Source organism: Phocoena phocoena, chromosome 7, assembly GCF_963924675.1.
Source record: "Phocoena phocoena chromosome 7, mPhoPho1.1, whole genome shotgun sequence".
Lineage (NCBI taxonomy): Eukaryota > Metazoa > Chordata > Mammalia > Artiodactyla > Phocoenidae > Phocoena > Phocoena phocoena.
The window spans coordinates 108323341-108338175 of NC_089225.1; the positions used below are offsets into that span (position 1 = coordinate 108323341).

The 14835-nt window shown below is 50.6% G+C and overlaps 1 protein-coding gene across 1 annotated transcript; it reads left to right on the top strand.

Annotated features, from left to right (window-relative positions):
* The first annotated feature begins 12028 nt into the window (after nucleotides 1-12028).
* NEU2 (neuraminidase 2) lies at nucleotides 12029-14395 on the top strand. Its single transcript, XM_065881161.1, is given in 5 exon segments — nucleotides 12029-12229; nucleotides 13484-13772; nucleotides 13775-13933; nucleotides 13936-14352; nucleotides 14355-14395. Coding segments are annotated over 5 exon segments (1107 nt in total).
* The last annotated feature ends 440 nt before the right edge of the window (nucleotides 14396-14835 follow it).

Here is a 14835-nt window from a genome sequence, read left to right on the forward strand (position 1 = left end):
GTGCTCGGGGATTATTTGTTGAAAGAACAAAGGAAGAACTTTTGTCTTTCTCTGGGGATGCTTGGGTAACCTTAGAGCAGCAGTGCTGACACCTACTTAGGGTGGCAATGGGCTCACGGACATGGGGAAAGGACGCGTCCCGGCAGATGGGCTGTCTGATGCAGGACTGGTGGGCTCGCTAACTGCTGAGACAAACAGTGGCTACAGCGTCCACGGTGGAGCAAGCAGGGCAAGGCAGCTAGATCTGGCCTCCTCCTCTGAGCCTCTGGGCTGGTTCGTCCACTAGTGTAAGCTTCCTGGGCTACCCTTGCAGAGGTCAGAGAGGTCTACGGGCAAGTTCTTAAAGCAGTGGTCTTCCTCCATCTCTGGTCACTGTCATTAGCGTGACCCCCTGCCTTTCCCGTGGGGAGCCCTTCCAAGAGAGGGTTTTCAAGACAATTTGGACTCCAGGAAGGGGTAGAATTGAGGGTGGCATCAAGGAAGATGGTCTATTGTTTGTTTTCGCGGACCAGAAAGCTTGAGACACCCCTGGACACCCCGATTTCTACTGCTGCAGGGTTAAACAATGCCAAGGGCAGCCAGGACAGGAGTGAAAAGGGAAGAGAAAATTTGAGTGCAAAAGCGGAGAGGGAGAAGGAGAGGGGAGGACAAAGATGTGATGGGGGGGGCGGGCGCTTTGGGACATTCCCACCAGCCGTCTTACTGTGTTAACATAAGCATTTTTCCGATCACCATTGTCAGAACTCGGCAGAACTGTCAGAAGTATAGGAATCTGCAAGTCCCAGTGCTGTTTAGCCAGGGACTGTGTGAACATCCCAAATTTTATTTTATTTTATTAATTTTTTGTTTTGCTAGTGCAACTGATACAATAGATCCTTTCTAAAAATTGAAGTATAGTTGATTTACAATGTTGTGTTAGTTTCAGGTATACAGCAACGTGATTCAGTTAAGCATACATTTCTTTTTTCAGATTCTTTTCCCTTATAGGTTATTATAAAACATTGAGTATAGTTCCCTGTGCTATACAGTAGGTCCTTGTTGGTTATCCATTTTAAATATAGTAGTTATATATATAACTACTAATATATGCTAATCCCAGACTCCTAATTCATCCCTCCCCCTCTTCCCCTCTGGTAACCATGAGTTTGTTTCTTATGTCTGTGCATCTATTTCTGTTTTGTATATGCGTTCATTTATATCATTTTTTTTAAGATTCCACATACAAGTGATATCATATGATAATTGTCTTTCTGTCTGGCTTACTCCACAAGTATGATAATCTCATGACCCGTCCATATTGCTGCAAACGAACAAACTTTAAATCAAGGTCGAAAAGAACAACCTACCATTGCCACATCCAAGAAAATTGTGTCCCCAGACATTTGTATCGCACCAGGCTTTGGCTTGATGCCAGACGGCGGTGCAAGTCCAGAAGGTTGAGAGGGTGGCGTCCTCTGAGACGGGACCCAGAGCAGCAGTGCAGTGGGCTGTCACTTCACCACTGTGACTTCCGTTCCCCAGGGGTGCTTCCTGACCCTGAGATTTGAGCCACGGGCACCTAGTAATCTCAGTTTGTTTAGCACTTCACAGTTTACGTGTACATTTATTTTTTAGGGCTGGAGCCATAGGCGTGTGACCTGTGCAGTCACACAGGGCCCTGCCCTTAGAAGGACCCCTCATTTAGTTTAACGCTCTGCTGTTGCAGTTCTTAATAATTCTAAAATTCTTCATTCTTGAAATTCTTAATGATTTTTGAACAAGGGACCTTATTCATTTTGCATGGGGCCCTGCAACTTCTGTAGCCAGTCCTGTTCATTATCTCACTTGCTCCTGGAGCCTTCATGGGAGAGGAGCCTGGAAGGAATCGTTACCCCAATTCACAGATGGTGAAACTGAGTCCCGGAGGGGAGAGTGATGAAGCTAAGATGAGTGAGATCCAGGGCTGTTTCTTCTCCTGAATCTCTTTCTCAGTGAAGCGGGGAGTGGGGTTGCCTCTCCCTTCACACACCTGCCTGGGGTCTTCCCTATGCGGCCCGGGCCACACCTTGGACCATTATCTCGTTTCATCTCATTTCATTAAAAAAATACTAAAACCATTTGCTCACCTGTCAGTGAAGAGCTCCTGGGGGTTGGAGACCCCTGGAGGGCTCTCGCTGTCCTGTCCTGTGTCCTGTTGGGGTCCTCAGAGCAGGCCGGTGTGCTTGGAAGCCCTCTTTTCCATTCCAGAGATCCGCAGCCAGAGGCTTCGTCCTCTCCTGGAAAAGGCTCCCTGGGAAACATTCCTGACCTTCAGACCCGCCTGGCTCAGCGCTGGCCCCGTGCCCGTGACAATCATTTCCTGGCTGGGTGTTTACCTTCCTGGACCCCATGGGCCCAGCCAGGGTGGTGGCTGCACAGCTGACCCAGAGGCCGTGCAGGAGGAAAAGCGCTGTTCAGAGCGAAGGTGCAGGGTGAGCCCGGCAGCCCCTTGAGACTTGGAAAGGGCTTGTGGTCCTCTAGGGTTCCATTCACTTCTTGCACACGACATCGTGACTCAGCTCCATCCCTTCCAGGTATGGGACACTTGCTGCTTTGTGAGGGAACTTGCTCCATTACTACTACTGTTGTGGTGGTTGTTGTTGCTAATAGCTACCTTCTATTCAGTGGCAGGTCCTGGGCTAAGTACTTTCCATAATCGTTTTATGTAATCCTTGTGCTATCTCTATGAGCAGAGAATCATGCCCATTTTAAAGACATAGAAACAGAGGCTCATAGAAGTTGATCATCTTGCCCAAAGCCACACAGCTAGTAAGTTGGGAATCCAGGATTCAAACCCTATCTAATCAGTACCAAAACCTGGGCTCTTAACCACTACCGTCATTTGTCAAGTTTAATTGCCAGGATGTCCATTTTTATATTAAACTCATATCAGCCGCTGTATTAGCTATCTGTTGCTGGCAACAAACTAACCTAAGGTGTAGTGGCTTGAAGCAACACACATTTGCTATCTCATAGTTTCTGTGGGTCAGGAATATGGGCTTAGATGAGTTCTCTTCTCAGGGTCCCTCACAGGCTGCGCTCCAGATGCCAGTGGGATGGGGATCATTTCTCAAAGCTCCACTAGGGAAGGCTCTCCCTCCACGTTCACGAGCTTGCTGGCAGCACTCACTTCCTTGTGGACTCTTGGACTGAGGCCCTCAGCTCCTCACTGACTGTTGACCTGAGGCCCCACAAAGTCCTCTTCACTGAGGTAGCTTGTCACCAAGGTGCGCAACAGAGATTCCGGGAAGGTGGAAGTCATCGGCTTTTGTGGCCTCCTCACAGAAGTAACATCCCTTCCCCTTTGCTATATTCTACTCGTTGGCAGGAAGTCATCAGGTACAGCCTATACTCAGAGGTAGGGATTACACAGAGGCATGAATCCTAGGACATAGGGATCGCTGAGGGCCAGCTTTGAAAGCTGTCTACCACAGCCCTCTGATTGCCATGAAAATATGGTTTCAGTTTTGCCTCTGAAAGCCAGATAGACTTGGTTTCTTATCCGTCCATCCATCCATCCATCCACCCACCCACCCATCCACTCACCCATCCACCCACCCGTCCTTCCACCCATCCACACACTCCTTCATTCATTCCACAAACATTTGAGCAGGACACTATAAACCAAACCCCACATTAGGCTCAGAAGTTACCAGAATAAATGCAATTATTTCCTCTTCTCCCCCGGCCTCCAAAGGCTCCCAGTGGAGCTTTTACACGCACAGGGTTTGGGGGAACCCGCTGAATGCTCTGTTCTTCAGGAAGCTCAGCTCTCTTTGCTTCAACTGCTCCTCATACCCACATTCCAGAGATTCCTTATCTCCCTGTTCATTCGCCTGCATCGTCTCACGCCTTTAGGAAACCTATTCTAAGCCCCTGCGAAGTGCACCATGTTATGGTGGCAGGTGCATGCGTGAGTGTGTATGTGTGTGTGGGGTTATACCTGATTTTTGGGGCTCACTTTCCCCCTTTCTCATTTGTACTTTTCCTGTTTCCCCTTAGGTCCCGAGGGAGGCCAGGCCCACGGCTTTTTGGAGACACCACTTCACTGCCATGTATGCACGGAGCTCAGCTCAGGGGCTGCCTACAGTGTGGCAGGCTGTTGGTGGGGGGGTCTGGGGGGGCGAGGGCGGTTGGGCAGGGCAGGAAGCCGTGACACACTCCCGGGTGGGCAGGGCAAGAGGGGCACAAGGGACACATGGGCCCTGGCTTCACCTGCCTGTGGACCCCGTCTCCCGACCCTGCTTCCCAGGGCCCCGGGCTGGGTGAGCAAACTCTGAGAAGAGGGTCACGGCGTCTGTGGGATTGGTGTCTTGAGGTGCCCAGCAGATGCCTGTAGGAGCTGGAGTTCTAAGTCTTCTATACAGGAGACCATTCATTTTGTACATTTTGGAGCACCTAGCAGGTATAGGTACTGTGCTGGGCCCTTGGGGGTACCACTGGAAGCGCCTCAAAAGTGAATCTAATTTCTCTTTTCCTCCCCCACTGCATCTCACTGCTTTAGAATAGGCCCCCATCCATTCTCACCTGTACCATTGCCACGATGTCCTTTAAACAGGTCTCCTGGTTTCAGTCTCTCCCAATTACTTCCAGTCCTCCCCACCCCATCCCACACAATATGTCATGTGAGTCGGCTGACACAGTTCTGAACCTGTCACTTTCCTGCTCAGAAACATTTTACATAACCTCTGTTAATAGTTTCATGCGTATCTTTCCAGAAATGTTCTCTCTATGCATAATTTCTCCCTCCCTCTCTCTCTCTCTATCCCTCTCTCTCTCTCTCTCTCTCTCACACACACACACACACACACACACACACACACACACACCCCTATATCCTTTGTTTTACTTAGGCTGGACCACAGCATGTACACACTGTTCTGTATCTATTTCTTGGTAGTTTTCCAATTCAGCACACTTTAAATCCTTCACTCTTTTTGAAGATTGTCTACTATTCTGCTATGGGCATATTTGGGGATGAAACTGAGTGTCATAGACTGAATGTTTGTGTCCCCACCCCTCCTGCCCAAATTCATAAGTTGAAAACGATCCCCCAGTGTGGTGGTATAGAAGATGGGTCCTCTGGGAGGTGATGAGGTCATGAGGGCTCAGCCTATGAGGGACCTAAATGTCCTTATAAAAGAGACCCCAGAGAGCTCCCTTGCCATTTCCACTATGTAAGATACAGAGAGAAGACATCCATCTCTGAAGCAGGAAGAGGGTTCTCACCAGACACCAAACCTGCCAGCGCCTTGGTCTTGGACTTCCCAGCCTCCAGAACAGTGAGAAGTAAATTTCTGTTGTTTATAAGCCCCTCAGTCTATGGTACGTAGCAGCCTGAATGGACTGAGACACTGAGAAGTCCCTTTCAAGAGCTGGGATGCCCCTGACCAGAAGCTTTTGTGATATTTTCTGGGTGATGATTTTTGATAGCTCATTCATGGATTTACTAATCTTAAGCCATTTATTTTAAACTGATTATCATAACTGTGCATTGGCAGAAATTGAATATTCAAGTGTAGTTAGTTTAATTCACTGTAAGTGAATTTCTTTTAAGATTATCTAATAATTTCCCGTGTTCAGTTTGCTGTTGGGAGTGGGGAGAGGAGAGGAATTTAAAAGCTTACAGTTAAAAAAATTGTTGTGGTTATTTGAAAAATACATTTGAGGTACATAAAGGTGATGGACCAGGTCTGGTCAAGAAAAAGAACTGAGCAGAAGCAGGAATAATTATCATAACGTTTATTGACCACCTCTGGGCTAGGTTCCATTCTAAGCACTGTACATGAGTTAACTTGTTTAATCATCGCTACGGTCTTATGATGAGGAAGCCCGACATCCACAGGTTAAATAGCTTTCCCGAGATCACATGAAATTTCCTAAACACACAGAAGTGCTGGAAAAAATATAAAATCATATATATGTGTAGAAATATATATTTTATCTCAAGAGCAAGAAAGATAAATCCCCAGGTGCCATAAATAAATAGATTATTCTCAGGTCATTCTGTGTCTACCCTGGTGTTATCGTTCTCAGGGACTGTGACGTGGCCAGGAGATGCGTTTATTTTAATTTAACAACTATGGGGGAATAAGAATCAAAGCCTTTAGAACTGAACACAGCAGGAAGTTTAGAGAGAAATTATGGCTCAGAAGTTGTGTGTATATGTCAATTCCAATCTCCCAGTTTACCCCTCCCCCCTTACCCCCTGGTAACCATAAGTGTGTTTTCTACATCTGTGACTCTATTTCTGTTTTGTAGATAAGTTCATTTGTACCCTCTTTTGAGATGCCACATATAAGCGATATCATATGGTATCTGTCTTTCTCCGTCCGAGTTACTTCTCTCAGTACGACAATCTCTAGGGCCATCCAGAAGCGCTCTTGATTCGGGGCTGTAGTAGCAGGTGAGGCATACGGTCTGCACTCGTGCAGCTTCGAGTACACTGGGATTTTTTTTTTTTTTCCGGTACGCGGGCCTCTCACTGCTGTCGCGTCTCCCGTTGCGGAGCACAGGCTCCGGATGCGCAGGCTCCATGGCCATGGTGCACAGGCCCAGCCGCTCCGCAGCACGTGGGATCCTCCCGGACCGGGGCACGAACCCGCGTCCCCTGCATCGGCAGGCGGACTCTCAACCACTGCGCCACCAGGGAAGCCCCACTGTGATATTTTTGCTCTAATTTTTCAGAAGAGGAAACTCAGGTCCCAAGCGGTCAAGAAGTTGTTCTGCTCACGCAGCTGACCCTGGCACAGCCAGCAGAGGAGCTGAGTCCTGCGTGGTTCCAGCGCCTCCTCCTCTGTGTCCCTGCACTTCCAGACTCACCCGGGCCCTGGGAAGTCTATTTCCCTCTGTGCAGACCTTTTGCTCGATGCATCCATTTAAGAGGTGAGCTTGACTCGGGCTGCGTGTGGCTCATTCTGATTCGGCAGGACTGTAGAGAACTGGACAGATTTAATGAGAGCCAGCGTCCTAACTGGGCCGAGGCTGGGTCTGTACACCGACGTCGCCTTGGAGCATGCCAGCAGGTGAGTGGGTGGCAGAGGTCAGGGCCTCCCTTAGGTGTTTAGAGGCACAAGCCCGACAGAGGAGACCTCGAGGCTCCAGATGAGGCTGGAGGAATACGGGGGCTGCATTGTTCTGGAAGCTGGGTTCCCACAGCCTCTGCTCACATCCCCGACTTCCAGCCCAGGCCCCAGGATCCAACCTGGAATACACGCCTTGCGGTACAGCTTCTCACTTCTCAGAGAGTTGACCTGCCTGTTTCTTTGTTGGCATGAACAAGAGTTCTTCTGTACCAGGTAATTACGGAGTGATGGCGTGACGTTCGGGGATGCCTCGGACGATGGCAGTTTTCTGTCCCCTCAAACCCCTGATATGGCACCCGCTCTGTTCTTGGGGTGTCCAGAGGACGCATGTGGGGAGAAGGCTCAGCTCAGGAGAGCTCCTAATTCTGCCCTCAAGTTATTGCCGGTCTGAACTTCCAGAAGGATGCTCAGTGGTCTTGTGCTGGTGTGGGTGTCGAGAGAGCTCCTCTCAGCTTGGGGTGGGAATCCCAGCTAGCTGGGCCCGAGCGGAGTTGTTGGACCCTCTGGAAATGGGGTTTTCTTGGGAAGAGGCTGCTTGCTCTGCTGGTGCTGTTGGCAGACTAGATGCCCGCAGCTGCCTGCTCTTTGGAGAGAGGCATGATTTCAACGTGGTAGCCAACAGGCAAATGCTGTACCCCAAACTGACCCAAGGACAAGGGTTTTCCTCTGGGAAGGCTGCAGTGTGCCTCTCTCCTGCTCCCCAGGTGTACTGGCTCGCATTGTTGTGGGCTCCCAGAACAGGGCAGGGACCACCAGGGTTTATCTGTTTATCTGTCTTCTGGCACACATGAGGAACTCAATACAGATTTGTAAGCTGCCAAAGCGTCTTCCTAACGTGGGCAGGTGAATGCTGACAACAGAGCCCCTCTGCTCCCAGCAGGAGATGGGCAAAAGCAGGGACCCTCCACTGCTTGCCTTTTTCAGAGGAAGCCTTTCAGCCCTCCGAGTCCTGGCTGCGGGTCTTGTGGCGTGTGGTCCCGGTGGTTACGGGCGCGGGTTCTGGAATCTGGTGGGTGCGGGCTCAGATCCACCCGTCTCCACCACCGACCCCAGGAAGCCACCCACCGCCTCCCTGACCCATTCCTCAGCTTCCCTGCTTCTGAGACGGCAGCGCTAAAGCCGGCCTCGTGGGCTGTATGGAGATAAGGGAGCTTCCTTTGATAAGCTGCTTCACTCTGGACTCAGCACCCACAAGACCACAAACCGTGGCAGCCGCTGGTAGCCTCAGGCAGGACCAGTAGCTGTCCAACTACTTTTGACCTACGGAATGGCATTTTCTTTCTTTCTTTTTCATTTTTTTTTAAACATCTTTACTGGAGTATAATTGCTTTACAATGGTGTGTTGGTTTCTGCTGTATAACAAAGTGAATCAGCTATACATATACATATATCCCCATATCTCCTCCCTCTTGGGTCTCCCTCCCACCCTCCCTATCCCACCCCTCCAGGCGGTCACAAAGCACTGAGCTGATCTCCCTGTGCTACGCGGCTGCTTCCCACTAGCTATCTGTTTTACGTTTGGTAATGAGAGGGTGGCATGTACTTATATATACTACGAATGGCAGTTTCTTGAAGTTCAACCCGACCCTGTCTTCTCTCCGACTGTTTTATGCTGGCGGGTGATACCAGGTTGTGCTGAGGGCCCTCCCCTCCCCCAGGACTCGGGTCCCAGCTCAACCTCCTCCCTGGAGATGGAGGGACCAGCATGGCAACCCTTATAGCTCCCTTCTTGCCAGGTGGAGAGACACAACCCAGAGAGGTGGGTTTTTACCCAAAGATACACACCTGGTAGGAGTGAACCTAGGACCAGAATTTGATGTTTTTGACTCCTAATTCAGTTCTCTTTCCACTAAGCCAGTCTGAGGCTGCTGCCAGTTTGGAGCCAGAGCTGGGTCCAGTGGGCCAACTACTTACATGTGGTGTCAAAGCATCACTGGAAATGTGATGAGGTTCAGGAAGATGGCATTTTCCAGAACTCCTCTCGGAGACAGTATTGCACGGGGTTAGAAGTGTTTTTTAGCTCCAGCTTGGACACTGAAGGGTTGGGTGAACTCAGTTCTCTCATCTGTACAATGGGATAATAATAGTGTCTACATCACGGGGGTGTCGTGGGGATTAAATGAATAAGTATTTGTAATCTGTATTGTAAAAAATACAGTTTGTAAATACAATTTACAAAACATTTAAAAATGTATTGTAAGGTATTTAAAGAGTGTCCAGCACTTTGTAAGAGCCACTTAAGTGTTTGCTGTTATTATTATGAAGACAGTTGGGGATTGGTGCTGCTAATGGGTGTGTGACTTTGGGCCAGCACTGAGTTCCTGAGGATAGAGAACAGTCCTTAAGCGGACACTGAGGGCCCCTTTTCCTTCCCCACCCCCCGTCCTGTGCCGGCTTTGGCTCTCAATACACACATGACAAATACTTACTAGCAGCCCGTAGGGCTGAGGTTAGCGTGTGTCCACAGCTTTCCGACTCCATGCCAACGTCTCTTCCTCAGGGGCACCGTTGTCAGCCTCACAGGTTTTACAGAGCAGGGCATTTGTGAGGTCAAATAAGGCCATCCGTGTCAGGTGCTCGGACAGGTCCCAGCCCTAGTGACCACTATTTGGTTTGGGGCAATAATAGTAACCCCACCCTTCCCCATTAGAACACAAACTCCACAAGGCCAGGGATCTGTGTTTATTCACAAAGCACCCCAAGTTCCTAGAACAATGCAATGCACAAGGTAAGAACACGATAAATTTTTGCAATATGAATCAATAAATTTCTCCCCATCCTGAAGGAGATTAGAGTCTAAAAGAGAAATCCAGAAAACAGTCACAGACTCTGTGGAAATCAATTCAGCCTATTTTAAATGGGGACATTCTCAAGTCCTCCCTAATTTGCCCTTCCAACCCTATTAATTTTACTGCTTCCCATCTCTAGGAGCTGAGCTCCTCTTTCAGTGGTCACTGTCTCTGCTCCACCCAGGCTTTTATTTTATCTCACTTGGAAAATTGCAACAGACTCACCTTCTGTCCCCTTGTACCCTGAAGCCAAAAGAAAGACTTCCTCAAAAGCTGATCAAGTGAGATCACCACTCCCTTGCCCAAAGGAGTTTGAAATCTTCCCATTACCTCCAGGCTAAAGTCCAGCTCCAATGGCCAATAAGCCCATGCAAAGATGCCCAACATCATTAGTCATCATTGCACCAAATGCCAATCAAAACCACAGTCAGATACCACTTCACGCCCACTGGCATGGCTATTACCAAAAAAGACACAATAACCAGTTTGATGAGGATGTGGGGGGATTAGAACCTTGATACATTGCTCGTAGGAATGTAAAACGGTGCAGCTGATGTGGAAACAGTCTGGTAGCTCCTCAAAAAGTTTAAAAAAAAAAAGTTAAATATAGAATTACCATATGACCCAGCATTTCTACTCCTAGGTAAATACCCAAGAGCTTAAACAAACCCTTGATGAATTTTCTAGAGGACGCTGTTGAACGGCACCTTTCTCCCTGATTTTTATTTCTACTTTTAATATATCTTTCATAACAAAATGTCAACTTAGCCACTGCTATGTCTTCCAAGCCCTGTTTTCTTGGACTGCCCTTTGCCGGTCTAGATTTTATCATGAAGACTTAGTTCTTCCACCCGTGTTTAGGCAATCACATATTTTTACATTTTCCAAACAATAATATTCATAATGGATTGAGTAAAATACTGATAGATTACATTTCTTTCTCAAAAATGTTAAATTAAGTTTTTAACAGATAATATACGTACATGGTAGGGAAAAGGCAAGCAGTTGGAAAGGGTGTACAGAGGAGAAGCCGTGTGACTCTTAGAGCTCACCTTGCTTTCTACTTTCCCTCCCCAAGCTCGCGTTGGAGGTGGGGCTCCCCAGGAACAGGCTCTGAGGCAGGTGGTTTGTAGGGTCAGTGCTGTGCAAAGGAAGGGAGGGCTGTGGGAGGGGCAGATGGAGAAGCTGGGCCGCGGGCCCCTGGGAAGCCTTAGCTGAGCCCACAGGGAACCCTGGAGCTGGGACCCTTCAGAGCATCTGAGTTAGGACAAGGGGACCGGGTCTTTATATTCTGGGCAGGCCAGTCTTCAGATACAGTGCTTTCTGGGGTATGACCAGGAGGAGGAAGTTCTTTTCAGCCCCCTGAAGGGGACCCAGGTGGCCCAGCACGGAGTCCACTGTCATGCACGGTCACCAAGTTACCTCCAGCCCTTGCCACCCTTTTTGGCCAAATGCTTATTTTTCATTTTTATTTCCTTGTAGCTCTGGAGGATCCTCTGCGTCTGGGTGAGCCCTGTCACCCAGGGCCTCCCTGTTCCATTCCCAACGCCCTGTCCCTGCCTCAGGGGTGGAGCCCACACGTGGGACACAGCTGGGCCTTAGCCTCAGGCAGCCTGGGAGGAGAACCTTAAGAATCAAGGTTTCCCCCCACTACCCTTTTTTTTTTTTTCCTAAGAGAAATTTCTAGGGCTCACGAGTTATAAAAAGCTGTGTCATTTTCTGACAGTTGGACAGCGGCAGAATGTCACTCGGCAAGCCCTCCCACCCCACCCGGGGCTCGGTGTTTGATTGATGGGTTTGCCAAAAACAGTTGCAGGTTATCACAAATCTGTTATAAGGAGGTTTGTCAACTTGTAAGAAAAATACAACACAAAACACTGTTTTCCAAATACCTGCTCCTAACGTCTCAGGGACAGAGGTGTTGCCAAACTCAGTGGGAGGCATGGGAGGGTCGGTAAACAGGGGCTTGGAGTGCAATAAAGGGGTATGAACCCTGTGTGGGAGCAGGACAGGCCACCCAGCATCAGTCAGCTTACCTGTGAGGTGAGCTCCACCTGCCCCAGAGGGCGGCTCTGGCCCCATCTCAGGACGTGACTGCAGAGGACTCATCTCTTCCCGCGCCCTCCTTCAAGCCCCATGGCATCCTGCCCCATCCTGCAGAGGGAGAGAGTGTTCCGGTTGGGAGCCCGTGCCTACAGGATCCCCGCTCTGCTCTACCTGCCTCAGCAGAAGACCCTGCTGGCCTTTGCAGGAGAGCGGACAAGCAAGGAGGACGAGCACGTGAAGCTAATTGTCCTGCACAAGGGAAGCTATGACGCGTCCACCCACCAGGTCCGGGTAAGGCAGGAAGTGGCTGTGATTGCTCTGCCGCAAACACGGGGACCAGCTCATCCTTAGATGGCTGAGGTCTGGGGGACAGAGGGACCCAGGGAACCATCAAGGATGGGACAGAGAAGGTATCCCCAAGTGATCGCCCGGATCTCACATGGGTTCACCCTGAACAAGTCCAGCTGGCCTGGCTGCACCTGTTTTATTACAAGTCAGCCAGGGAAACTGATTTTTGAAAGGTTTCCCTACATCCTTGAGAACCTGAGGGAGGACTAGTTCAGCATCACATAACTGGGAGGGAGTTGATCCTTTGAGCAAAATTAACCTGGGGTGGGTTGTTGGGGTGATTGCTTGCGTCCTGAAGTTCCAGCATGTAGATCAAGTAATTCTGACGAAGACGCCCAAGGCTGGCTTCTCACATATGAAGGGTTTAATATCATTATTATCTTTACTTTGTGGTCATTATGTCCTTGTAGTTGTTTAGAGCATGGGTTTGAAGCAGATGGACCTGGGTTCAAAGTCCTGGTTCTACCGCTTACCAGAAGTACGGCCTTGGGCAGCTCATCTACCTTATCTAAGCCTCTCGCTCTATAGATGTAAGATGGAGATCGTAATACCTGTCCCCCAGGAGCTAGAGGTTAGGGTTAGATGAGACTATGGACATTAGACTCTTGGCACGGTGTCTGTCCTGAGAAACACTCACTGCGGGATAGCTGTTAATGAATAGGGATAGACGGCAGAGCTGCAGCATCTATGACATACGCCCGGGGACTATGGAAGCTCACTGTGAGTCCTAGCATCATGGCGCTGCCCCCTCACAGGCTACATTAATAGAGGATGGTGTATAGAAGGTGGGAGGCGATTGTCATATTCTATCACACCAGCAGAATACTGTCGTTATTACTAGGGCTTTACTTTTCAAGAATGGGAAGCTGGACTGAGCTGGTAAGTTGAAGGAGCTGGGATGGAGCTGTGAACGGCTGGTGCCTGAATCCTCTTTGTACTTGAGATCTAGTACATCATAGGCGCCCTGGATGTATGTTGGTGGGATTGGGTAGGGTTGGGCTGTCTCGGGGGGAGTGAGGCGGAGCCCTGGGTCCCGCTCTGGGAGGTGTTGTGAGGGTGAATGAGCGCTGGACCAAGGGCTCCCCTCCATGACCCTTGATCCTAACCCCATGAGACACACCGCCCCCCAGAGTGCAGCCTCTGTCACTGTCACTGGCCGTTTCCAAGCTGTGCTTCTCCTTCTCTCCTCACTTGCAGTGGCGTGCACGGGAGGCGGTGGCCCGAGCCCAGATGGAGGGCCACCGCTCCATGAACCCAAGCCCCCTGTACGACGAGAAGACAGGGACCGTTTTCCTCTTCTTCATTGCCGTCCCTGGGCAGGTGTCCGAGCACCACCAGCTCCACACCAGGGTCAACGTGACACGGCTGTGCCAGGTCACCAGCACCGACCACGGGAGGTCCTGGAGCCCCGTCAGGGACCTCACGGACTCCATCATTGGCCCGGCCCACAAGGACGGGGCCACTTTCGCGGTGGGCCCGGGACACTGCAGCTGCACGACCCGACAGAAGGCCTGGTGGTGCCAGCCTACGCTCACTGCACCCGTCCCTCCCTGCCGGCGCCTACCCCTTCCGCCTTCTGCCTGGTCAGCCATGACCACGGGAACACGTGGGCGAGAGGGAAATTCGTGGCCCGGGACACCCTGGAGTGCAGGTGGCCCAAGTTGAGGATGCAAAACAGAGGGTTGTGTACCTGAACGCGAGAAGCCCCCTCCGAGCCAGGGTCCAGGTCCAGAGTGCCAACGACGGGCTCGATTTTGGGGAGACCCAGCCAGTGCAGAAGCTCGTGGAGCCTCCCCACGGCTGCCAAGGGAGCATCATTGGCTTCCCCAGCCCCCGATCAGAATCCCCAGACCGGTGACTGCTCTACACGCACCCGACTGACCCACGGGGGAGAGCCAACCTGGGCGTGTACCTCAATTGACAGCCCCCCGCGCCCTAGGCCTGGTCGGAACCCCCCCTGCTGGCCCCGGGCAGCTGCGCTTACTCAGACCTCCAGAGAATGGGCGCGGGCCCCAGTGGGTCACGCCAGTTTGGGTGTCTGTACGAATCGGATGATTACGAGGAGATCGTCTGAAACAGGCCTTCCCAGCTGAATTTTTGCTGCAGTGAGCCCGCTGTGTACTGCCCAGGAGGGCTCTCCCCACTGAGAGGCTGGCCGTTTCCTTCCTCCCTGTGCCCTCTGGACCTGGGAGGCTGCCTCTCTGTTCCCTTTGTCGAAGGTGTGCAAGTGCGAGTCTGTCTCTGGGCTCCTTTCCGCCTGCGCTGTCTCAGCCTTCCCAGAGGATTCTATTTGCAGCCCAGAAACTGAAGGAACCTGGCCTCCTGGAGCCCCTTGTTTCAGCCTGCCTGCTCCCCCCAGCCCAGGTTTTCTGCAGGTCTTGATAAATTATCTAGTCCAGCCCGTTTCCTCTTAGCAAATGCTCATCGGGTTCCTGGGCAAAGGCTGGGACAAAGCTGTAAATTAGCAAAGATGTGTGCGTACGTTTGTGTGTGTGCGTATGTCTGTGTGCGTGTGCGTATGTTTGTGTGCGTGTGTGTCTGTCTGTCCA